Below are 25,497 nucleotides of genomic sequence, written 5' to 3'. Positions count from 1 at the left end.
GAACAGTTTCTCACAGTTTACAGAAAGAAGCTAATCCTATTTCTGTAGTTCAGACATACCTTTCCAGTTATTATGAACCACCTGACAGCTGGAGTTTCTAGTCTAACAGATTATTCACCATGATGAAGTATGGTTGCCATTGTTGTTGCTTTTATGTGACACATTCTGTAAAAGGTTCCTGTCAGTGCTACTATAAAAAAACACAATTGAAATTTTCTGGAATGGTTAAATAGAAAGTGCTGAAAATACTCAGCAGGTGAGGCAGTCCCAGTGGAGAGAGAGGAAAAACAGAGCGGTTTAGACCTTTTGTTGAACTTGAGAGACATTAACACTGTTTCTCTTTCTGCAGATGCTGCCTAGCCTGCTGAGTATTTACAGCATGTTCTCTTTTCATTTGTTTATTAAAGTTTATTTATTTGTATCACAAGTAGGCTTACATCAATACTGTAATGAAGTTACTGTGAAAATCCCCTAGTTACCACGCTCCGGCATCTATTCAGATACACTGAGGGAGAATTTAGCATCGACAATGCACCGTAACCAGCACGTCTTTTGGATTGTGGGAGGAAACCGAAGCACCTGGACAAAACCCACACAGACAGTGACCCAAACCAAGAATCGAACCTAGGTCCCTGGCACTGTGAAACAGAAGTGCTAACTGCTGTGCCAACCTACAGATGGTTAGCAATTCTTGTTTGAATTTAATGCAGTTAACTGTGATCATACTCAATGCATTACAAAACGGGAAGAAAGAGAATGGTGGGAGGAATGTTGCAAGATGAGCTATTCAACAAAACAGGCTACAAAACATTGGGGATAATTTATAGACAGTATTTTGAAAGCTGTACTTTAAAGCCTTTTATTTAAAAGGGGTTGTGTTTCCTTGAACTGTCCGGAAGCAAAGGCTTGTGAGATTTGACCAGTCAATTCCCCCTGCTAGCAGACTGATAGATGAGCTGTTCTCACCATAACCACACTGCCCTTCATTAAATGAAGTCCTCTGGCTACGTAATTCACATTGATTTTATTTATTTTCTTGTGTCTCCTGTCCAAGCTCCTAACCAGCAGTGTGCGCGTGTTTTTTTTCTAATTGCCTGGCAGGAGAGAATATTCAGAAAATGAAACTGCTGTCATCTTTTACAATTTTAACCTTCACAGTGGTGACTCTTGTTGCTGTTAGTTTACCAAGTGAAAAATAAGCTGAAGGCTTGTTTAGTGTAACTCATTCTTGCGTCAAAATGGAATCCCAGTAATCCTCAGCGCAACCAGCACCTTAATTTTTTTTTAAGATTCATTTGTGGAACATGGGCATCGCTGACTGGGCCAGCATTTATTGCCCATCCCTAGTTGCCCTTGGAGGGCAGTTGAGAGTCAACCACATTGCTATACCTCTAGAGTCACACGTAGGCCAGACCAGGTAAGGACGGCAGATTTCCTTCCCTAAAGGACATTAGTGAACCAGATGTGTTTTTCTGACAATCGACAATGGTTTCATGGTCATCAGTGGATTCTTAATTCCAGATTTTTCTTCTTGAATTCAAATCCCACCATCTGTCGTGGTTGGATTTGAACCCGGGTCCCCAGAACATTAGCTGAATTTCTGGATTAATAGCCTAATGATAATACCACTAGGCCATCACCACCCCTGTTTGGAGATTTGATCCTGTTGGGGTGGTTAGCACTGATGCCTCACAGCGCCAGGGACCCGGGTTCGATTCCCAGCACGGGTTACTGTCTGTGTGGTGTTTGCGCATTCTCCCCGTGTCTGCCTGGGTTTCCTCTGGGTTCTCCGGTTTTCTCCCACAGTCCAATCATTTTTGATTGTAACTGATTGCAGTTTAGCCTCCCTTGCTCTGCCCAGGAAATCATTAGAACATTACAGCGCAGAACAGGCCCTTCGGCCCACGATGTTGCGCCGACCAATTAAGAAAAAAGCAATGACCCTCTAACCTAAACCAATCCCTTTCCATCCATAAACCTATCCACGGACCTCTTAAACTTCCCCAAACTAGGCGCATCTACAACTGCAGCAGGCAGGGCATTCAATCCATCATGCACGTTGATCAATGTGGCGTTATAGCCGGTCCCTGGGCCAGATCGCTCAATCCCTTATTAGTCAGCATAATCAAGGACCCCATGCACCCCGAATGTTCTCTCTTCCACCACCTTCCGTCGGGAAAAAGATTCAAAAGTCTCAGGTCGCATACCATCCGACTCAAGAACAGCTTCTTCCCTGCTGCCATCAGACTTTTGAATGGACCTACCTGATATTAAGTTGATCTTTCCCTACACCCTAGCTATGACTGTAACACTACATTCTGCACCCTCTCCTCTGTGAACGATATGTTTTGTCTGTATAGTGCACAAGAAGCAATACTCTTCACTGTATCCCAGTACGTTTAACAATAATAAGTCAAATCAAAATCAAAAATTAATTTGTTACCCTCTCTGGGAACTATCTTGGCACAAGCACCAACTTGTTAAATCCTAGACTTGATATTCCCCAGATTGTTAAGCCTCTAGGTGAGGAGGGGTGAACTGGCTCCAATAATTTATTCAAACCCCCTCGGTTGGTTGCAATAAAATTACTTCAAAAAACGTCTCTTTTCCATGCTGAAACCTTTTCCAGTTCCAATACATTAATGTTTTAAAAGGAGCCAATTTAGCCAGGCTTTCTTGAGTTTAAAAAAAGACTGAGATTATTTGTTACTAAAATGTGAAAAAAAAAATACATTCGCACCAAATAGCATCATAGAACCTCCAGTACAGAGACAGGCCCTTTGGCCCAAACTGGTCCATGCTGACCAACAAGTTCATCTAAACTAACCCCATTTGCCTCTAAACCTTTCCTATCCACGCATCTGTCCAAATGCCTTTTAAGTGTTGTCAATGTCCCTGCCTCAACCACTTCCTCCAGTAGCTCATTCCAAATACATATCACCTTCTGTATAAAAAAGTTGTTCCTCTGGTTCCCATTAATTCTTTTCCCTCTTAACTTAAACCTATGCCCTCTAGTTCTCAATTCCCCAACCCTGGGAAAAAGACTGACTGCGTTCACCCTATCCATGCTTCCTGTTATCTTACACATCTCTATAAAACCACCCCTAAGTCTTCTATGCCCCAAAGAAAAATGTCCTAGCCTGTCCAATCTCTACTTATAACTCAGTCCCTTCAGACCTGGCAACATCCTTGTAAATCTGTTCTGCACTCTCTCTGTTTTAGTAACATCTTTCCTATAGCAAAGTGACCAAAACTGAACACAATACTCTAGGTGCAACCTCATCCACACTTTGTATAACTGCAACATAACTTCCCAACTTCTATACTCAAGCTCCTGACTGATGAAGGCCAATATGCCAAAAGCCTTCTTCATTGCCCTATCTACCTGTGACTCCACCTTTAGAGAACCATGCACCTGAACTCCAAGGTTCCACGATACTCCATAAGGTCCTACTATTCACCATGAAAGTCCTATCTCGATTTGACTTTACAAAATGCAACACCTCGCACTTATCTGTATTGAACTCCATTTGCCATTTCTCGACCCACTTCCCCAGCTGATCATGATCCTGCTGCAATTTTTGATAACTTTCCTCACTGTCTACAGTACCATCTATTTTAGTGTCATCTAGAAATGAGAAGTGAGTCCAAAAGTAAGTTTAAATGAATCAATCTGACTTGTCAATGAGGAGTAGATGGTGAAACCTTGCTGATGTTTGAAATTCATGATTTCAGCAGTTGAATAGTTGGTTTTGATATTCCAGGGTTCTGTGGTTTGGCTGGGGGGAGTTGTCTTGCTTCCTTTTCAGATGTGTCTTCGCTTATTTGGCTTGCTTCAGCAATAGAGGAGAGAGAGAGAGAGCGTTATTTTTGTTTTACCTGCCAGAGCAGAGGGAACTCCGCTGCTTTTCCTTGATTCTGTGTCACATATTCTGACACAGCCAACACTAGTCCAAACTGATCAGGTTTGCAGCTGGCCTTTTATCCCAGTCTCCTGTGAATTCCTGGAGAAGGGGAGAACCCACATAAGATCTGGGACACAACTTACATGATGTCATTCCTTCTGATGTGGCATTTGAATTCCATTATCTCCACAGGAGATGACAGTCAGTTGCTTTGTTCCTTTGATGTGTCTCTGTCTGGAAAAAGGGTGTGATATTCCATTATCTCACAGTACCTAAGACGATTGTAACAAGAAATTCTCAGATAGTCACTGAATTTACATGATCAAAATTTACACTCTCAGCTATCCCTGTCTTGTATATCAAGTCCAGTAAGAAGTCTCACAACATCAAGTTAAAGTCCAACAGGTTTATTTGATAGTAAACGCCACAAGCTTTCGGAACGTTGTTCAAGTTTACACTGATCACAATCCCACCCAGGCCCTGTTCCTGCAACCCCACACACTTACCTTGCTAATCCCCCTGACATTAAGGTCAATTTAGCATTGCCAATCAACCTAACCTGCACACCTTGGACTGTGGCAGGAAACCCACAGAGACACTGGGAGAATGTGCCTAAATATTCAATATGTTTGTGTGTAATTTGGAATTTTGCTGCATTATCATGACACTCCTCACCTTCTGCGGAGGAAGGAGAAAGACCCTATCTTAAGTTTATACACCTAACTATTCAGAAGCAGATTGTTTGGCCCAATAGTGCTCTGCCAACCTACGTCTCCACGTGACCCATTCATTTACTCTCACTCAGCTTGTTCTCCATATGCTCTACAGTATTTTTGCCTTTTCACAAGAATAATTTTAACACCATTTTAGAAGTATTTATGGACTCTGCCTCAATAATGCTTTGTGGTAAAATGCAGAAAATTCTAACCAGCCTCCGTGAGGCGGTGGTTAATACTGCTGCTTCACAATGCCAGGGAGCCAGGTTCAGTTCCAGCCTCAGGTCACTATCTGTGCAGAATCTGCACGTTCTCCCCATGTCTCCGTAGGTTTCCTCCCACAGTCCAAAGATGTGCGTGTTATGTTGATTGGCAATGCTAAATTGACCCTAGTGTCAGGGGGACTAGCAGGGTAAATGCGTTGGATTGTGGGAATAGGGCCTGGATGGGATTGTGGTCAATGTAGACTTGATGGGCCGAATGGTCTCCTTCTGCACTGCAGGGATTCTATGATTCTATGAAAATAGTTTTCTAATTTCCTATTTAATTCTTATGTAAAATCTGTACACTCTTGTCATAACTGTGTTACTGACAGTTATCACTTGCCATATCCTAATATTCTTGAGTATCTTGAAGGTCATTTGCACATCTCATTGTTAGAGGAAGGGGGCTGAGTTTTATTTTCATAATTATTACTTTTGATTGCTGATTATCTACTGAATTTATGTTGCACATTTCCTGTGGTTTTTGGATCTTTCCTATCAACAGAGTGCCCAAATATGTGCACAGTAAATCAACTGTAGCCTCATTAAGACTTGCATATTATGTTTAAGTTTATTTATTAGTGTCACAAGTAGACTTACGTTAATGCTGCAGTGAAGTTACTGTGAAAATCCTCTAGTAGCCACATTCCGGCACGTGTTCGGGTACATTGAGGGAAATTTTAGAGCGGCCAATCCTCCTAACCAGCATTCTTTCGGACTGTGGGAGGAAACTGGAGCACCCGGAAGAAACCCACGCAGACACAGAGAATGTGCAGACTCCACACAGACAGTGATCCAAGCTGGGAATCAAACCCAGAACCCTGGCACTGTGAGGCAGCAGTGCTAACCACTGTGCCACCATGCTGTCGTGTCCTGAATTACCTGTGCACCTGTTCCCCTCGCTCTACACTCCCTTATAATTTTGCCATTTAAGAATCATTTCCTTCTCCTTTTCTATGCATTCAAAATATGTTGGCTGGAATTCTCCTGCCATTCACAGCCCGCCACCACTGCAAGGAAGGATGGAAAATTAGATGCTCAGCCGCTATTTCCCTGCTCTGCACTAAACTACATCTACCACCTATCAGCCCGTGCTCAGAGCTTATATATCTACTGTCCTTCCTAATCCTCCTCACAATTCACCATGTTGCCCAGTGTGGTGTCCTGAGAATATTATTTTGTTGTTCCTTCAGTTCCAGTTTACAGATTGTTTATGTTTCGAGGCATCATAGAAGCCCTACAGTGCAGAAGGCGAACATTCGGCCCATGGAATCTGCACCGACAACAATCTCACCCCAGACCCTATCCGCACAATCCCACACATTTACCCCTATTTTTTAATCTAATCTTATACATCCTGGGACACGAAGGGGTGATTTAGCATGGCCAATCAACCCAACCTGCACAACTTTGGACCGTGGGAGGAAACCAGAGCATTTGGAGGAAACCCACACAAACACAGGGAGAATGTGCAAACTTCACACAAACAGTAACCCAAGCCGGGAATCGAACCCAGGTCCCTGGAGCTGTGAGACAGCAGTGCTAACCACTGTGTCACCATGCCGCCCCATTAGTGATTGTTCAACTTCAGTATATCTTCACACAAACAAACTTTGTTTACAAGGTCTTAAGACTCAGGCCAGAAACTCCAAAGTGTTTTGTGGAGTCATATGTAGGCCAGACTGGGTAATGACGGCAGATTTCCTTCCCTAAAGGACATCAGTGAACCAGATGAGTTTTTCTGACAATCGACAATGGTTTCATGGTAATCAGTAGATTCTCAATTCCAAATTTTTTTAAATTGAATTCAAATTCCACCATCTGCCGTGGTGGGATTCAACCCCAGGTCCCCAGAACATCAGTCGAGTTTCTGGATAATAGCCTAGCAATAATACCACTAAACCATTAGTTCCCCCTATATTCAAAATGATATCAGTATGAACTCACGAAAGCAATGTCAGCTACACACATGGAACCATAGCTGTTATTGTAAAAATATTTTAAATTTGTATACATTATTGGTAACAACCTGTTATCAATTTGAAAAATGTATAAAAATTTAATTATGCAGATTGAATTGTGCTGTGGAAATTGATTTGATTTGATTTATTATTGTCACATGTATTAGCATACAGTGAAAAGTATTGTTTCTTGCATGCTATACAACAAAGCATACTGTTAATAGAGAAGGAAACGAGAGAGTGCAGAGTGTAGTGTTACAATTATTGTTAGAGAGTTTTAGAAGCATACAACGAGAGTAAAACATAGAATTAGAAGGTATGCTTGGCACAGCTTGCAAGAATCATTTCATAAGAACTAGGAGCTGGAGTAGGCCATCTGGCCCCTCGAGCCTGCTCCACCATTCAATAAGATCATGGCTGATCATTTCGTGGACTCAGCTCCACTTACCCGCCCGCTCACCATACCCGTTAATTCCTTTACTGTTCAAAAATTTATCTATCCTTGCCTTGAAAACATTCAATGAGGTAGCCACAACTGCTTCACTGTGTTCTCCCTCAGCGCTGGAGTGTGGCAACTAGTAACGTCATTGCAGTGTCAATGTAAGCCTACTTGCAACACTAATAAATAAACTTTAAACTCTCAAGAATTGACCATGTGATCATACTGACACGATCAGGGCAGTACTGAGGGAGCACTGCACGGTAGGAGCTGCTGTCCTTTAAATGAGATGTTAAGCCAATCTCAACTTGCCCTCAGAGGTACAGGTAAAAGATTCTATGGCGTTTATTTAAAAAGGCAATCTCCCACTGTCCTGATCGATATTTATTGATCAGCCAGCCCCACTATAACAGATAATGTCGCCGTCAATCACATTATTTTTCATAGGATCGTGCTGTATGCACCTGGTTTGTCACATTCCTTTCAGTAACTATTGAATATGAAACTCCTTGGGACGTTCTGAGGTCATGAAAAGTGCACTAACAATACAAGCATTTTTTTTCAAATATTGACAGCCCCAAATGAAGCATCAGGCCAAAAGTTCATGGATGTAAAATGTGGAATGATTTGAAATCTGTATTTCCTTTCTCATAAACTAGAGTTGTCCTGTGCTTCCAGAATGCTATGTTTGAGTAGTTCCTTTATACACAGCAAACTTCAACAGTTGGTTATTGTAGAAACCTTACAGTGCAGAAGAAGGCCATTCGGCCCATCAAGTCTGCACCGACCACAATCCCACCCAGGTCCTATCCTTGTAACCCTGTGTATTTACCCTGCTAATCCCCCTGACACTAAGGGGCAATATAGCATGGCCAATCCACCTAACTTACGGCAGAATTGTGAAACTCCAACACAGTTCGGGGGTGCAAATCAAAATCTTGGGTCTGCAAGAAAAGTAATTAATTGGAAGAATTTAAATGAGCTTTGCAACTTTGAAAAGTGAAGCCCCCGGAATGTTGAAAGACTCTATTATTGTCAAAGGACTGTTCATTATCGTGTTATGAGGCCTCTTGTATTCCATTAGTTTGTTGGTTTATTTTTTTCCCTTCCGTGAAATAATTTGAACTTCAGTGTTTGTGTGCAGTGGCTTTCTCCAAATTTTCCCTTCTTAGCCAAATCGAGCTGAGATACAGGCCAGATAGCAATGCAGGAATGAACGGGATGCTTAGCCATCTTACTGCTTCAGTTATGAAAAGACCTCAGGTGCACACTGTTTCCGCTCATGAAATATTAGGTGTCCTTCCTGTGCTGGTTTTGCATTAACCTCTATATTGTTATTGATTTCTCCGCACTCCATCTTATTTTTCCGTTTAGTTGGAGCTTTGTCCTTTTCAACCCTGTGGTCCAGTAGATCTTTCATCTCTGGATTTAGAGGCTTGTGAACACTTTGTCTTGAGTGATTGAGAAGCTTGCTGCTGGCTAAGTGCCGAGTGGTATCAAATATTCAAACGCGGACAAGATAAAATCAGCAGAGACATGCTGTCAAAGCTTTTCATCCTGCATTCATCAGGTTAGATGTGCAAGAATATCTGTTATTGATTTGATTTATTATTGTCATATGTAATAGTATACAGTTTCTTGCACACTATACAGACAAAACCTACCATTCATAGAGAAGGAAAGGAGAGAGTGCAGAATGTACTATTACAATCATAGCTAGAGTGTAGAGAAAGGTCAACTTAATGCAAGGTAGGTCCATTCAAAAGTCTGACAGCAGCAGGGAAGAAGCTGTTCTTGAGTTAGTTGGTACATGACCTCAGACTTTCTTATCTTTTTCTCGAAGAAGGAAGGTGGAAGAGAGAATGTCTGGGGTGCGTGGCGTCCTTAATTATGCTGACTGCTTTGCTGAAGCAGCGGGCAGTGTAGACGGAGTTAATGGAAGGGAGGCTGGTTTGTATGATGAATTGGGCTACGCTCATGACCTTTTGTGGTTCCTTGCGCTCTTGAGCAGAGCAGGAGCCGTACCAAGCTGTGACACAACCAGAAGAAATACTTTCCATGGTGTATCTGTAGAAGTTGGTGAGAGTCGTAGCTGACATGCCAAATTTCCTTAGTCTTTTGAGAAAGTAGATGCGTTGGTGGGCTTTCTTAACTATAGTGTTGGCATGGGGGGAACCAGGACCGGTTTATTGGTGATCTGGACACGTACAAACTTGAAGCTCTCGACCCTTTCTACTTTGGCCCCGTTGATGTAGACAGGGGCATGTTCTCTTTTACACTTCCTGACATCGATGACAATCTCCTTTGTTTTGTTGACATTGTGGGAGAAATTATAAAGGGAACAACAATTTCTACTGTGTGGGATAGCACAGTGGTTAGCATCATGGCAAGAAATGAGAAGGAATTTGTTACTCTGAAGATTGTGAAGGGGGCAGCATGGTGGCACAGCAGTTAGCACCACTACCTCCCAACGCCAGGGACCTGGGTTCAAATCCAGCCTTGAGTGACTGTCTGTGTGGAGATTGCACATTCTCCCCATGTCTGCGTGGGCTTCCTCCGGGTACTCCAGTTTCCTCCCACTGTCCAAAAGATGTGCAGGTTGGATGGATTGGCCATGAAAATTGCCCCTTTGCGTCAGTGAGATTTGTAGGGTAAATACATGGGGTGACTGGGATAGGAATCAAAAGAGAAAACGCTGGAAAATCTCAGCAGGTCTGGCAGCACCTGTAAGGAGAGAAAAGAGCTGACGTTTCGAGTCCAGGTGACCTTTTGTCAAAGCTAAAAGGCATAGAAAGGAGCTTTCTAGAAACAGGTCTGTTTCTGTGCCTTTTAGCTTCGACAAAGGATCATCTGGACTCGAAACATCAGCCCTTTTCTCTCCTTACAGATGCTGCCAGATCTGCTGAGATTTTTCTCTTTTGCTTTCAGATTCCAGCATCTGCAGTAATTTTCTTTTACCCAGTGACTGGGATAGGGCATGTGTGGGATTGTTGTCGGTACAGGCACAATGGGTCAAATGGCCTGTTATGGCACCCTAGGGATTCTATGATATCTACAATTAATTTTAAGATTGAGAAGAGGGAAGGAGATAGTGTCCTTTAGGATTGGTACTATTGTGAATCCATCTTGATGAGAAGCTTCAACAACATGTATTTTTGTTTTAGCAATACTCAGGTTCAGTGCTACTACCTAATGGCTATAAGATTAACAAGCCATTGTTTCAGTTGTAGTACCTTTGTCTTATTTTTGTTTCAGAAGTCTCTGTGGCGTAATTTTGTGATTGGACACCGGAAACAATTCTCTGAAATGCAAATATCTGCTGGTACCATGCCACTGGCTGGCCTTCCACATTCTACAATGGTGACAGGTGTTAGTGCTGAGGCGGGGAGCTCTTCCCACTTCAAGCTGACACAGGTCTGGTGATCAAGCAGCCTCAACCACATGCCTTTGCCTCAGTGCCGGATGAACACCCCCATATTATTCCAGCATGGCATATTTTCCATTGCATCTGAGTCAATTGCAAGTTAATTCCGGTTCAGGGACAGTTTTGTGAATAGAATAGAGTCCCTAGAGTGCAGAAGGAGACCATTTGGCCCATCGAGTCTGCACCAACAATCCCACCCCAAACCCTATCCCCACAACCTCACATACTTACCCTGCCAATCCCTCTAACCTACACATCCCGGGACACTGAGGGAGAATTTAGCATGGCCACTTAGCGTAGCACGTTATTGGAGTGTGGGAGGAACCAGAGAAGCTGGAGAAAACCCACGCAGATATGGGGAGAACGTGTAAACTCCATACAAACAGTCACGAGAGGCCGCATTTGAACATGGGTCCCTGGCGCTGTGAGGCAGCAATGCTAACCACTGTGCCACCGCACTGCCCTAAGGGCTCATGCCATCTAGGAACTGGGTTGACTTTGCCCAGACTCAATTCACTTGTGGACTGAAAGGTTAGTTTAATCCCAACTTTAGTCTGTGCCTGATTTGAAAGACAAGCAATTCAGTGATCTGCTTTATCCTGTTGGGCTTAACCAGGGTAGCACAGTGGTTAGCACTGTTGCCTCACAGCTCCAAGGACCTGGATTCAATTCCACACAGTATCTGTGTGGAGTTTGCACATTTCTACGCGTGTCTGCATTGCTTTCCTCTGGGTGCTCCGGTTTCCTCCCACACTCCAAAGATGTGCGGGTTAGCTGCATTAGCCGTGCTAAATTGCATCTTTGGTTCGATGGATTATCCATGGGAAGGGTGTGGGGGTTACACACGCTGATGAAGGAACACTGTTTCCGAAAGCTTGTAGGATTACTATCAAATAAACTGGTTGGACTTAAACCTGGTATTGTGAGACTTCTTACTGAGATACTCTGTCAGAGAATTGGTGCAGACTTGATGGACCAAATGGCCTCTTTTCCACTGCAGGGATTCTATGACATCTTTATGTGGCTGTAATAAGATTTTTTTCCCTCAATGTTCATTTATCTGAGGAACTTTCCCAATTTGGCGATCAAAAACAAGAACTCTGAGCCTTTCTTCCTAGCCAGCTGTAGTGCCAACTACCGTACATCATTTTTAACTTGCTTTATTTTTGTAGGGATGACGAAGAGGACAACAGCACCAAGAGTACTCCCTCAGTGCTGTCCTACTTTCAAAGGAAGACCGAAGACCCCAAACCACAGCCACACCGCTTCTTCACTGAGAGGAAGCTGGTCTCTCTTGAGAACCTTTGAAGTGTACCACTCCCTCCCTCGGGTTTGTCGTGAAGATGCAAAACAAGTTTGTGAAATTCGAAAGCTATGCAGAGGGCGGGGAAGAAAAATTGCCTTAAAATTGACAGAAGATAGAGGATCGGTGAAGCAGTGCATTGGGTAATGGGTCAGTAATGAGCATTGGTCAAGTTTGCAAATGGGAAGCCACATTAACCCCGCATTGAATGTTTCCTGAGGATCTTGGATCATTCATCGAGGACTCATTCCCTTTCAGTATTGGATCAAGCTTCTTGCTCAGTTGTGCATTGTTGCTTACCTGACTGGGTTACTGCAAGTGTGGTTTTGCATGATCATAGTGACTGCTGTCGAACTTAATTTCTATATTTTTTTAAAGAAAGATGCTCTCGAGCAATCCTTTTGTAATTCTCCCAAGGAGACTGACTTTCTCCAGCCCTGATGAAAGGTCACTCGACCGGAAATGCTTCTCTCCACAGATGCTGCCCGACCTGCTGCGTTTTGCCAGCATTTTGTTTTCTTTCTAGATTTCCAGCATCCACGGCATTTTGTTTCTGGAGACCTGACTGAAGACTTTCTTCTCAGCTTTGGCCACTGCTTCCAAAGCTGGGAGGCAGGAGTAGGCTGGGAATAAATTCTCACGGTTTCTTTCAACTCTCTCTCTCACACACACAGACACACACACACACACACACACCTTCCTCCCTCTCTCACTCTGGATCTGTCTAATAAAATGGCTGAGATCAAGGTATCCTCACCTCGGAAGATTATAAACTTTTCACTGAGTCCTGTTACTTCGTGTTACAGCTCATCAGAGTGCCTGAGCTGACAGCTCAACATTTGTATGCAAAACTCAGGGCTCATGGAAAATAATTTACTGATGACTTTCTGTGCAATTTGGGATTGTACCAATAAAGCCATTGTGTTTTGGAACCTTTGGGCTGACTCTGGGGAAATATCTTTTGTCCTAAACTCCCTGTTGTTGCGGGCTGCAGTAAATTGATTACGACAGTGACCAGACTCCACAAGATCTTAGTTAATTACTTGTTGTCCTGTCACAGTTGATCCTGGAGAAATGAAAATTTTTCAAGAGACAATTTATAATCCAACCTGTAAAATGCAAATTTGAGCCCTGAAGAAAGTTCTTTTATAGCAACCTCCTGACGTGGAGTAAATGACATAGAAAAACTAGCAAAATCATGTTTTCTTTGAATTCCATATCCCCCTGTTAATACACTTCTATATGTATGTAAATAGAAACAGCATGTGTACTGTCAACTGCAGTCCATGATTAATGGTTTAAGGTCCCCCGTGTACACCTGTAGGAATTCACTGGTGGTTAACTGTACAGTCCATCAGGCTCTATGTTTTAAGTTGAGCATGAAGGACGCTGGCAAGGTCGCAAAGAAGCTAAAACTAGGAGATAAATGAAGTAGCAGTGATCATTCCCTCGGTATTGTACTGATGTGGGCAGCATGGTGGTGCAGTGGTTGGCACTGCTGCCCAACAGCTCCAAGGACCCAGGTTTGATTCCCGGCTTGGGTCACTGTCTGTGTGCAGTCTGCACGTTCTGCATGTGTCTGTGTGGATTCCCTCCTGTTACCTCCCACAGTCCAAAAAACGTGCTGGTTAGGGTGCATTGGCTGTGCTAAATTCTCCCTTAGTGTACCCGAATAAGCGCAGGAATGTGGCGACTAGGGGATTTTCACAGTAACTTCATTGTGGTATTAATGTAAGACTTCTTGTGACTCTAATAAATAAACTTAACTTAAAGTATGGGCTAAATGAGATGCTGAATTGTCTAGACATGTGCATTGAACTTCTTCCCTCGGCGGTGAGACTGGTTTTAACTATGCGAAACTGACACTGAAGTTACAGATCGTGTGGCAAAGATAAAACGAATCATAGAATCCTAGGATGCAGAAGGAGGCCACTTGGCCTATCGAGTCTGCACTAACCACAATCCCACCCAACCCCAATCCCCACAATCTCATGCATTTACCCTAGCTAGTCCCCCTGACACTAAGGGTTAACTTAACATGGCCAATCCACCTAACCTACACATCTTTGGACGATGGGAGGAAACCCATTCAGACACGGGGGGAGAACGTGCAAACTCCACACAGTGACCCAAGCCAGAAATCGAACCCGTGTCCCTGGCGCTGTGAGGCAGCAGCGCTAACTATTGTGATGCCACTGAACTGCCCAGTGAGTGAACTGTTTACAGTGTGTCACCGCTGTCAATCTAAACCATGCGACTGGTTCTGGTTCTGGTTCTGTCTTTCAACTCCCTCTGGCCTCTTCCCTCCCTCTCTCTGTAACCTCCTGCAGCTCTACAATCCACTGAGATCTACTCCTATTCTGACTCTTGTGCATCTTTTTTATTGCTGCATGATTGGTTGCTATGCCTTCAACTGCCAGGGCCTTAACAACTGGAGTTCTCTATCTAACCTCTCTTTTTTTAATTTGATTTATTATTGTCACATGTCTTAGTGTACAACGAAAAGCATTGTTTCTTGCATGCTATACAGACAAAGCATACCATTCATAGAGAAGGAAAGGAGAGAGTGCAGAATGTAGTGTTACAATCATAGCTAGGGTGTAGAGAAAGATCAACTTAATGCAAGGTAGGTCCATTCACAAGTCTGATGGCAGCAGGGAAGAAGCTGTTCTTGAGTCGGTAAGTACGTGTCCTCAGACTTTTGTACCTTTCTCCTGGTGGAAGAGACTATGTCCGGGGTGTGTGGGGTCCTCAATTATGCTGGCTGCTTTGCCGAGGCAACAGGAAATGTAGACAGAGAGAATGGATGGGAGGCTGGTTTGCGTGATGGATTGGGCTACACTCACAACCTTTTGTAGTTCCTTGCGGTCTTGGGCAGAGCAGGGGCCATACCAAGCTGTGATACAACCAGAAAGAATGCTTTCTATGATGCATCTGTAAAAGTTGGTGAGAGCTGTAGCTGACATGCCAATTTTCCTTCATCTGAGAAAACAGAGGCATTGTTGGGCTTTCTTAACTATAGTGTCGGCATGGAGGGACGAGGACAGGTTGTTGATGAACTGGATGACTAAAACCAAAGCTCGACCATTTCTGCATCATCCCCGCTGACGTAAACAGAGGCTTGCAATGTAATACAACCCTAGAATGCAATGTTTAGAGACCAGTCTTTTTCAAATGTTTTAAAAATCCAGTCAAACGTGAATGAGTATGTAATCAGTGTCTGCATCCTGACCCCGGGCAGTCCCTACTTAATTATTAATTTCTCACCGGGTGCATTTCTTTGACAACCTCAGTCATCACAAGGCCCCTTGGGTTGCTGGGGCCTTTCTCTCCCGTTAACAGTTGCCATTAACGGATGTTGCTGTCGGCTAGCAGATGGCTTCCCAGTCACTTTCTGGAGCTTAAGACAAGCACGTTGAACCGAACAAAAACAGAAGTAACGGGTGAGTGCGCTGCAGCAGCATTGCACGCTAATGTGTTGAGTGTTGCGCTGAGTAGTCCCCCACTGGCATAGAATTGGCCAGTGCCTGGGTTAGTTCTTCCGCTGCTTAGTAAAGAATTCTGGCCTTTGTGTTCTCACTTCTGCACCATCCTTGCTTTCCCCGCAGAACTGGTTCTGACTGACCATGATTCACAGTGCCAGGGATCCGGGTTCGATTCCCGGCTTAGGTCACAGTTCTATTTAAAGTTTATTTATTTATTAGTTACCAGTGGGCTTACACTGCAATGAAGTTACTGTGAAAATCCCCTAGTCGCCACAGTCCAGTGCCTGTTCAGTTACACTGAGGGGGAATTTAAGTTTAAGTTTATCAGTGTCACAAGTCGGCATACATTAACGTTGCAATGAAGTTCTGTGAAAATCCCGCTAGTTCCCACACTCTGGCGCCTGTTCAGGCACACTGAGTGAGAATTTAGCACAGCCAATGTGCCAAACCAGCATGTCTTTCGGACTGTGGGAGGAAACTGGAGCACCTGGAGGAAACCCACGCAGACACGGGGAGAATGTGCAGACTCCACACAGACAGTGACCCAAGTCGGGAATCGAATCCAGAGCCCTGGCGCTATGAAGCAGCAGTACTAACCACTGTGCCACCGTGTCACCCTGTCTGTTGTCTGGAGTCTGCACATTCTCCCCGTGTCTACATGGGTTTCCTCTGGGTGCGCCTGCTTTTTTGCACAGTCTGATAGATGTGCTGGTTAGGTGTATTGGCCATGCTAAATTCTCCCTCAGTATACTCGAATAGGTGCCAAAGTGTGGCAATGAGGGAGATTTTCACAGTAATTTCATTGCAGTGAATATGGAAGCCTACTGGGACAATAATAAATAAACTTTAAACTTAAAAATATTTGCAGTCCAAAACTAGTCTTGTCATCATGAAATCCTACAGTGCAGAAGGAGGTCTTTTGGCCCATCGAATCTGCACCAACCACAATCCCACCCAGGTCCTATTCCCATAACCCCATGCATTTACCCTGATAATCCCCCTGAAACTAAGGAGCAATTTAACTTGGCCAATCCACGTAACCTACACATCTTTGGACACAAAGAGGCAAATTAGCATGACCAATCCACCTAACCTACACATCTTTGGACACTAAGAGGCAATTTAGCATGACCAATCCACCTAACCTACATATCTTTGGACACCAAGGGGCAATTTAGCATGGCCAATCCACCTAACCTGAACATTTTTGGACACTAAGGGGCAATTTAGTGTGGCCAATCCATATAACCTGCGCACCTCTGACCCCAAAATGGCTTAGCTCAGTGACTGATTTTAAAGAGAGGCTTGCAAGGGTTAAATGATAAGGACCATTTGCAAGATTAAGTTTGCATTGCCTTGCGAATGTGTGATTAAGTGGTGATTAAGGGCAGATAACTGTCCCTCTGATGTTGGAATCCAGGACAAGTGGACATGGCTTTGAAATTGGAGCATAGCCATTCCAGGCTTTGTCAGGCTGCATGTCTTGACGCAGTGGGTAGGTAAGAACCTGGAACTCTCTCAAAATCCTGTTTAGACTTGCGGGGGCGGAGTTGGGGTGGGGGTGGCAGGGGCCAAGGGGCAAGGCGGGTGTGGCCAGGTGAAGGTTTTAAAACTGAGAATGAATGATTTTTACAAAAGCAAAATACTGTGGATGCTGGAATCTGAATCAAAAACAGGAAATGCTGGAAAATCTCAGTGGGTCTGATAGCATTAGTGGAGAGAGAATAGAGTCAACGTTTCGAGTCTGGGTGAGGTTTGATGAAGGGTCATCCAGACTTGAAAAGTTGTCTCTATTCTCCACAGATGCTGTCAGACCTGTTGAGATTTTCCAGCATTTTCTGTTTTTGTTGTGATTGAATGATTTTTGTTAGGCAAGTGAATTAAAGGAGACTGGGTCAGTGCTGTTTGTTGGAGTTAGTTTTAAAGTTTATTTCTTAGTGTCACATGTAGGCTTACATTAACACTGCAGTGAAGTTACTATGAAAATCCCCCGGTCGCCACACTTCGGCACCTGTTCGGGTACACTGAGGGAGAATTTAGCATGGCCAGTGCGCCTAACCAGCACGTCTTTCGGACTGTGGGAGGAAACTGGAGCACCCGGAGGAAACCCACGCAGACGTGGGGAGAACGTGCAAACTCCACACAGACGGTCACTCAAGCTGGGAATCAAACCCAGTTCCCTGGCGCTGTGAGGCAGCAGTGTTAACCACTGTGCCATCGTGCCGCCCAGTCTGAGGTGTATCGTTCGTGCCGTGGGATGGCATGGTGGCATAGTGGTTAGCACTGCTGTCTCACAGCACCAGGGACCCAGGTTCAACTCCAGCCTCGGGTCACTATCTGTGTGGAGTTTGCACATTCTCCCCATGTCCGTGTGGGTTTCCCCCAGGTACTCCGGTTTCCTCCCACACTCCAAAGATGCGCAGGTTAGGTTGATTGGCCATGTTAAATTGACCCTAGTATCAGGGGGATTAGCAGGGTAAATATATAATAGGGCCTCGGTGGGGCTGTGGTGGGTGCAGACTGATCCTTTTGCACTGTCGAGACTCTATGAAGATACAGATTGGCTTCAATCTAATTGAATGGCACAATAGGCTCGAGGTGCGAATGGTCTACTCTGATGAGAGCATTTAAATTCTTAATGATCAAGTTTATTTCTTTCTTTTGTGAATTTTGTCTTTGTTGAGCTAAGTGCCATCCATAATGGGAAGTAGAGCTACTTCTATTTCAGTCACTTGGAGGCCAGGTATGAGAAAGTTAAATGTAAAGTAAATTTCCTGCTGTTATTGCCCAATAATCTACCTCGATCACTAACCTTGGAAGCAGGTACCCCTAATTCAGTGCTGTGTTGCATCTTTCTCAGCCTCATGCTGCCGTTGGAATGAGGTGTTCCAAACTTATTGAATTGTTTTACAATTTGGTAACAGTGAGAGAATTCTATTCCCATGCTGAGTTAATACTATGATGTGGAGATGCCGACGTTGGACTAGGGGTTAGGCACAGTAAGAAGTCTCATATCACCAGGTTAAAGTCCAACAGGTTTATTTGGTATCACGAGCTTTCACAGTGTTGCTCCTTCATCAGCAGATGAAAGGGGAAAGTTTAAAGGAGATGTGAGAGGCAAATTTTTTTACAGAGTTATAGAGGTTTACAGCATGGAAACAGACCCTTTGGCCCAACTTGTCTGTGCCGCCCAGTTTTTACCACTAAGCTAGTCCCAATTACCCACCTTTGGTCCATATCCCTCTATACCCATATAACTGTCTAAATGCTTTTTAAAAGACAAAATTGTCTCACCACTCACCTGAGAAGGGGCAGTGCTCCGAAAGCTCGTGATTCCAAATAAACCTGTTGGACTTTAGCCTGATGTTGTGAGACTTCTTATAGCTGATACTAAATCACCCAGGTGCCACAGTAGCACCGTGGTCAGCACTGCTGCCTCACAGTGCCAGGGACCTGGGTTCAATTCTGGCTTTGAGGTCACTGTCTGTGTGGAGTTTGCACATTCTCCCCATGTCTGCCTGGGTTCCCTCCAGGTGCTCTGGTTTCCTCCCACACTCCAAAGATGTGCGGGTTAGGTTGATTGGTGGTGCTAAATTGCCCCTTAGTGTCAGGGGAATTAGCAGAGTAAATATGTGGGGTTTCGGGGATAGGGCCTGGGTGGGATTGTTGTCAGTGCAGACTTGATGGGCTGAATTACTTTGTTAAGTCAGTTAGGATTATGCTCATAGAATCTACAGTGTAGAAGGAAGCCATTTGGCCCAACAAGTCTGAGACAACCACAATTCATTGGAGTTTAGAAGAGTGAGAGGGAATCACATAGAAACCTGTAAAATTCGAACAGGGTTAGACAGAGTAGATTCAGAAAGAATGTTCCCGATGGTGTGAGGGAGTCTAGAACGAGGGGTCATACTTCGAGGATAAGAGGTAAACCTTTTAGGACTGAGGTGAGAAGAAATTTCTTCACTCAGAGTGGTGAATGTGTGGAACTCACTACCACAGAAAGTAGTGACGGCCAAAACATTGTGTGATTTCCAGAAGAAATTAGATATAGCTCTTGGGGCCAAAGGGATTGAGGGATATGGGAGGAAGGTGGGATCAGGCTATTGAATTTGATGGTCAGCCATGATCATGATAAATGGCAGAGCAGGTTTGAAGGGCCAAATGGCCTATTCCTGCTTCTGGTTTCTATGTTTCTGCACTGTCAGGACTCTACAATTTTAACACCTCCTTATCGCTGTGCTCTATTAGCTATTCAACTTCCTCATTTACTGTTTCACAAACACTTGTTGCTTAAATAATTTGGAAAATGGAATTAAACAAAAGGATGTCAATATTCATCAGAATTTTTGGTACCTTTGAGAGGGGATCCTGATGGTAGAATATTCTGATTAAAATTAAAATTGAACTGTGTTTGATCGTTCTGGATTTTCACTGTGTATCCACTGCACTTGCTATAGCTGACGGTTGCAGTAGAAACGTGGATTAAGTCAATGATCCTGATTTGTGACTCGGAAGACACCATGAACATGGTGGCGCTGTGATCATATTGTTCCATTCGGAGCATGTTTGCAGTAGAAGATTCCCAGAAATCATTCCCACATAAATGCTTTAGGATGCCCTCAAAGTTCATAAGACATAGGAGCAGAATTGGCCATTCAGCCCATCTAGTCTGCTCTGCAATTTGATCATGGCTGATATGCTCTTCATCCCCATTTTCCTGCCTTCTCCCCTTTAACCCATTACCAATTAAAAATCTGTCTAACTCCTCCTTAAATTTACTCACTGTTCCAGCATCTGCCGCACTTTGGGGCAGTGAATTCCACAGATTCACAACTCTCCGGGAGAAGTAGTTTCTCCTGAACTCTGTTTTAGATTTGCTGCCCCATATCCTAAGACTTTGACCTCTCACATCAAAACATCCCTCTATAGGTCAAATATACCCACTAATGCATGGGAGACTAACTCATGACAGGCCAAAATGGGGAAAGCTCAATTGTGAAGGCACTGAACCGGGCAGCACGGTGGTGCAGTGGTTAGTACTGCTGCCTCACAGCGCCAGTGACCCGGGTTCAATTCCCGGCTTGGGTCACTGTCTGTGTGGAGTTTGCATGTTCCCCTGTGTTTGCGTGGGTTTCCTCTGGGTGCTCCGGTTTCCTTCCACAGTCTAAAGATGTGCGGGTCAGGCAGATTTGCCATATAAATTGTCCCCCTTAGTGTCCCAAAATGTGTAGATTAGGGGGATTCCATGTTAAATTGCCCCTTAGTGTCCCAAGGTGTGTAGATTAATGGGATTAGTGGGATACACGTGTGAGGTTACGGGGATAGGCCTGGGTAAGATGTTAAGATGGTGCAGACTTGATAGGCCGAATGGTCTCCTTGTGCTCTGTTGGGATTCTATGAAGATCACATGGAGAGACTTTGTCAGGAATGTCCAAAGACAAAGTTGAGGTAAAGGAGGGAATGCATAAACCTCCAGAGAACCCCCCCCGCCCCAACCCCGAGTACCACCTGCCCCACATGGGGCAGAGTCTGCAGGTTGTACATTGGACTGATTCACCACCTCAGAACACATCAAACAGGAAGGTTAGCAAGTCATCCCCACTCCTGAGGGACTGTCTAACAGGAAGATATTACTGGAATAGTACTTCAGTGACCTAGATGTGCTAGTTAGGGGTATTAGCTATGCTAAATTCTCCCTCAGTATATCCGGCGATGGAGTGTGGTGACTAGGGGATTTTCACAGTAGCTTCTTTGCAGTGTTACTGTGACACTTGTGACATAAATCAATAAACTTTAACTTTTAATGATCTGGAGACATTGATTCAACTCCCACCACGACAGCTGGCAAATTTTAAATTCAGAGAATTAAATAAATCCTGCAATTAAACTATATAGAATTTTAGTTTGGGTACATGTGGAATATTGTGTACAATTCTGGTCGCCACACTGCCAGAAGGATGTGGAGGCGTTGGACAGGGTACAGAAAAAATTTATCTGGATGTTGCCTGGTATGGAAGGTATTAGCTATGAGGTGAGATTGGACAAACTTGGTTTGTTTTCACTTGAGCGTCAGAGGAGCAACCTGATAGAAATTTACAAAATTATGAGAGGCATGGATAGAATGGATAGTCGGAGTTTTTTTTACCAAAGAGAAATGTCAATTACTGGGGGACATAGATTTAAGGTAAAAGAGGGAAAGTTTAATGGAGATGTGAGAGGCAAGTTTTTTTTACATAGAGTCACAGAAATTTACAGCCAAACAGACCCTTTGGCCCAACTTGTCCAGGCTGCCCAGTTTTTACCATTAAACTAATCCCAATTGCCTGCATTTGGTCCATATCCCTCTATACCCATCTTACCCATGTAAGTGTCTAAATGCTTTTTAAAAGTCAAAATTGTACCGACCTCTACAACTACCTCTGGCAGCTTGTTCCAGACACTCACCACCCTCTGTGTGAAAGAATTGCCCCTTCTAGACCCTTTTGTATCTCTTCACCTTAAACATATGCTCCCCTACCTTTGGGAAAAGGCATTGACTAATCTAGCTGATCTATCCCCCTCATTATTTTATGGACCTCTATATGATCACTCCTACGCCTCATGGAAAATAGTCCCAGATGATCCAGCCTCTCCTTGTAACTCAAAACCACCAAGTCTCGGAAGGTGGTAAGTGCCTGGCAGAGGAAGTGGTGGAAGCAGATACAATAGCAATGTTTAAGAAGCATCTTGACAGATACAGGAATCGGCAGGGAATAGAAGGATATGGACCGCTAGGAGTTAAAAGGTTCTTTAGTTCAGAAAGACATATGTCGGTGCCAGCTTGGTGGGCCAAATGGTCTGTTCCTGTGCTGTACTGTCTTTTGTTCTTTAAAAAAAGCAAGACTCAGTAATGGTGACCATAAAACTACTGAACTGGCATTAAACTCCCATCAGGTTTGCTAATGTCTACTTGGGAAGGAAATCTGTCGTCCTCTCCTGGTCTGGCATACATGTGACTCCAAACGTACAACAATGTGGTTGATACTTTCTGTCCTTTGAAAGAACTTACAAAATAGTACCTACTCATGAACATTTCGAGCTGGGCGATAAAAATCAGCATTTATTCTGATTCCTGTGAATGAATGTTTAAGAAGTGTCAAATCTCTGAAGGCGGAAAGTCAGGTTAATAGGGTGGTGAAAAAAGGCATAAGGCATACTCACCTTTATCAATCAGGGTATAGGTTACAAAAGCAGAGAGGTCATGATGGCATTGTACAGGACTTTGGTGAGGCCACAGCTGGGGTACTGTGTGTAGTTCTGGTCACCACATTATAAGAAGGACGTGAACGCACTGGAGGGGGTGCAGAGGAGATTCACTAGGACGCTGCCTGCGATGGAACATTTTAGTTATGAAGAGAGGTTGGATAGGCTTGGGTTGTTTTCGTTGGAGAAGAGAAGACTTGAGGGGCGACCTGATCGAGGTGTACAAGATTATGAGAGACATGGACAGAGTGGATAAGAAGCAGCTGTTCCCCTTAGTTGAAGGGTCAGTTACGAAGGGACATAAGTTAAAAGAGAGTGGTAAGAGGCTTTGGGAGGGGTGGGGTGATTTGAGGAAAAACATTTTTACCCAGGGGGTGGTGAGGGTCTGGAATGCGCTGCCTGAGAGGGTGGTGGAGGTGGGTTGCCTCACATCCTTTAAAAAGTACCTGGATGAGTACTTGGCATGCCATAACATTCCAGGCTTTGGTGATAAGTGGGATTGAATAGGCAGGTCAGGGCCTTTCATGTGTCAGTACAGACTAGATGGGTCAAAGGGCCTCTTCTGCGCTGTAGTATTTTGTTGTACAATTTAACACAAACACTTTGAAGGAAATCTCAACTGTACAAATGTTGTGAGAAATCTCCAGATATTTTGTTCTGGAATGCTAGAATATAAATAAGTCTTCATGACATGAAGTCTTTTATCACCGTGTTTCCCATTTTATTAGTAAATCTCACAGTTCTGTAGAATTGCACAATACCAGTATTACAGGGACAGATAATCTGGTTAATAAAAATATAGAAGGAGCAGAGACAAGAAAAGCGCACTATCCACGTATACAAGGACATCCTGCTTACAACACACATTGCACAGGGACCAGATCTTTACGAGCTGCTGCAGCGAGGTAAACAGACTTTAATAACCAACATTTTACCAGACGTTACGAGGCAGAAACAGTGCCTAAAATACAAAAGAGTCTGCAATAAAATCTATTATACTCTTCATTTTCAACATATGTGACAAGGGAGGGGTTGACAAGGGGAGCAAGTGAATTGTTGCGTATGTGTTGTGTGATGGGAGGATCTAGTCTGAAGCGAGCAGCGATCAACGCAAGAACGTTCTCTTCTTGTTGACATAGCTGCAGGTCCCCAGGTTGGAATGTTGCAAGAAAATTGGTCATTCATATGTTTGTTGGATGAAAAAGGGGTGTCAGGTCAAGGATAGAACTGTTCTTCCCTTCCCTCAGTACCTCTCACTTTGACTCATTGGCTTCCAATCTCTCCTCAAGTCTCAAGACATTTGGACTACTACTCTGTCTGAATATTGTCAATAGAGCCAGAATTGGCACCATGCCAACTCCAATACCCAGCAGGAGACAGACAATGATGATTTTTATTGTGTCTAGCCAGACTTGGATAAGTTATCGACCTATCTCTCATATCTCTGTTTCCAATTTATATATTTTTCCTTCCATAGTGTTGTAAAGTCGACAAAAAAAGGAGACTTTAAGACTCCAATAAACTGATCCAGCCAAAACTCTCAGTAGATTATGGTCAAATCATCAAGATAAAACTGCGGACGCTGGAATCTGAAACAAAAACGGAAAATGCTGGAAAATCTCAGCAGGTCTGCGGAGAGAGAATAGAGCCAACGTTTCAGGTCTGGATGACTGAGCTCTGACGAAGGGGTCATCCAGACTTGAAACACTGGCTCAATTCTCTCTCCACAGACGCTGTCAGACCTGCTGAGATTTTCCAGCGTTTTCTGTTTTTGTTATGGTCAGATCATCTGTGCTTTTTTTGCCCTCATTGTGAAGCAACGCACGATTGAAATGTAGCTTTATTTGAGTCCGGGCTGTGTTGATTTATCACTTGGCTTCCAAGGGCAAAAATTTGTACGACAAAGCTAAGCATTTTTAAAGCCACCCAGTGGTGTGAGCTACAAAAAAATTAATAAAGAGAGATCTGCAAGCAAGGTTAATCCAAGTGTATGCTGAGACAAAATTCTATTGCTTCACAGCCTATTTCTGTTTCAAGCTTTATGTCCCATTGTTAACATAGTCTTGTATCTTAAATGGAATTTGATTTAAAAAAAAGACTGTTAAGTTTCTGCGCATGCTTATTCTGCAGCAAGTTGCTAATTAGGTCACATCAGTCGGGTCTCTGGCTGAAAACGCAGCATTGGCAAAGCAAAAAAAGATCTGTTTCACTGATACTTTGCAAGCATTGAAGCAGTCTGTACTCTGACTTTCTCTGTGTCTTTGTTAATATGATTCAAGTAAGATGCCTAGGCAAATCTTTCACCCTCTGGTAAATAAGAATGTATTGTAGGAATACTGAATAGTACGTTGCAGTGTAATAAAGTGTACACAAACAGCTCAGAATATCAAGTACAGAGCTACATCACTGAAACCAGCCTCCCACCCATTGAAACTGTCTACACTTCCCACTGCAAAGTAACCAGCATAATTAAGGACCCCACGCACCCTGGACATCTTCTTCCGTCGGGAAAAAGGTACAAAAGTCTGAGGACGCTTATCAATTAACTCAAGAACCGCTTCTTCCCTGCTGCCATCAGATTTCTGAATGGACCTCCCTTGTGTTAAGCTGACCTTTCCCTTCACCCTAGCTATGACTGTAACACTACATTCTGCACTCTCTCCTCCTATGAACGGAATGCTTTGTCTGTATAGCGGGCAAGAAAATATACTTTTCACTGTATGCTGATACACCTGACAATAATAAATATCAAATTAGTT

The 25,497-nt window shown here is 43.7% G+C and overlaps 1 protein-coding gene across 1 annotated transcript in view; it reads left to right on the top strand.

The window, feature by feature from the left end:
• The window catches only part of rnaseh2a (ribonuclease H2, subunit A), a 33,346-nt gene extending 20,398 nt beyond the window's left edge, over positions 1 to 12,948 (top strand). Inside the window, exon 8 of the mRNA XM_080216670.1 lies at positions 11,881 to 12,948. Within this exon, the coding sequence (XP_080072796.1) occupies positions 11,881 to 12,016 (136 nt within the window). The 3' untranslated portion in view covers positions 12,017 to 12,948. The remainder of the gene's footprint in view (positions 1 to 11,880) is intronic.
• The last annotated feature ends 12,549 nt before the right edge of the window (positions 12,949 to 25,497 follow it).

Source organism: Carcharhinus amblyrhynchos, chromosome 33 (genome assembly GCF_965287045.1).
Source record: "Carcharhinus amblyrhynchos chromosome 33, sCarAmb.v2.hapA, whole genome shotgun sequence".
Lineage (NCBI taxonomy): Eukaryota > Metazoa > Chordata > Chondrichthyes > Carcharhiniformes > Carcharhinidae > Carcharhinus > Carcharhinus amblyrhynchos.
This window is presented reverse-complemented; position numbering and strand designations above follow the sequence as displayed.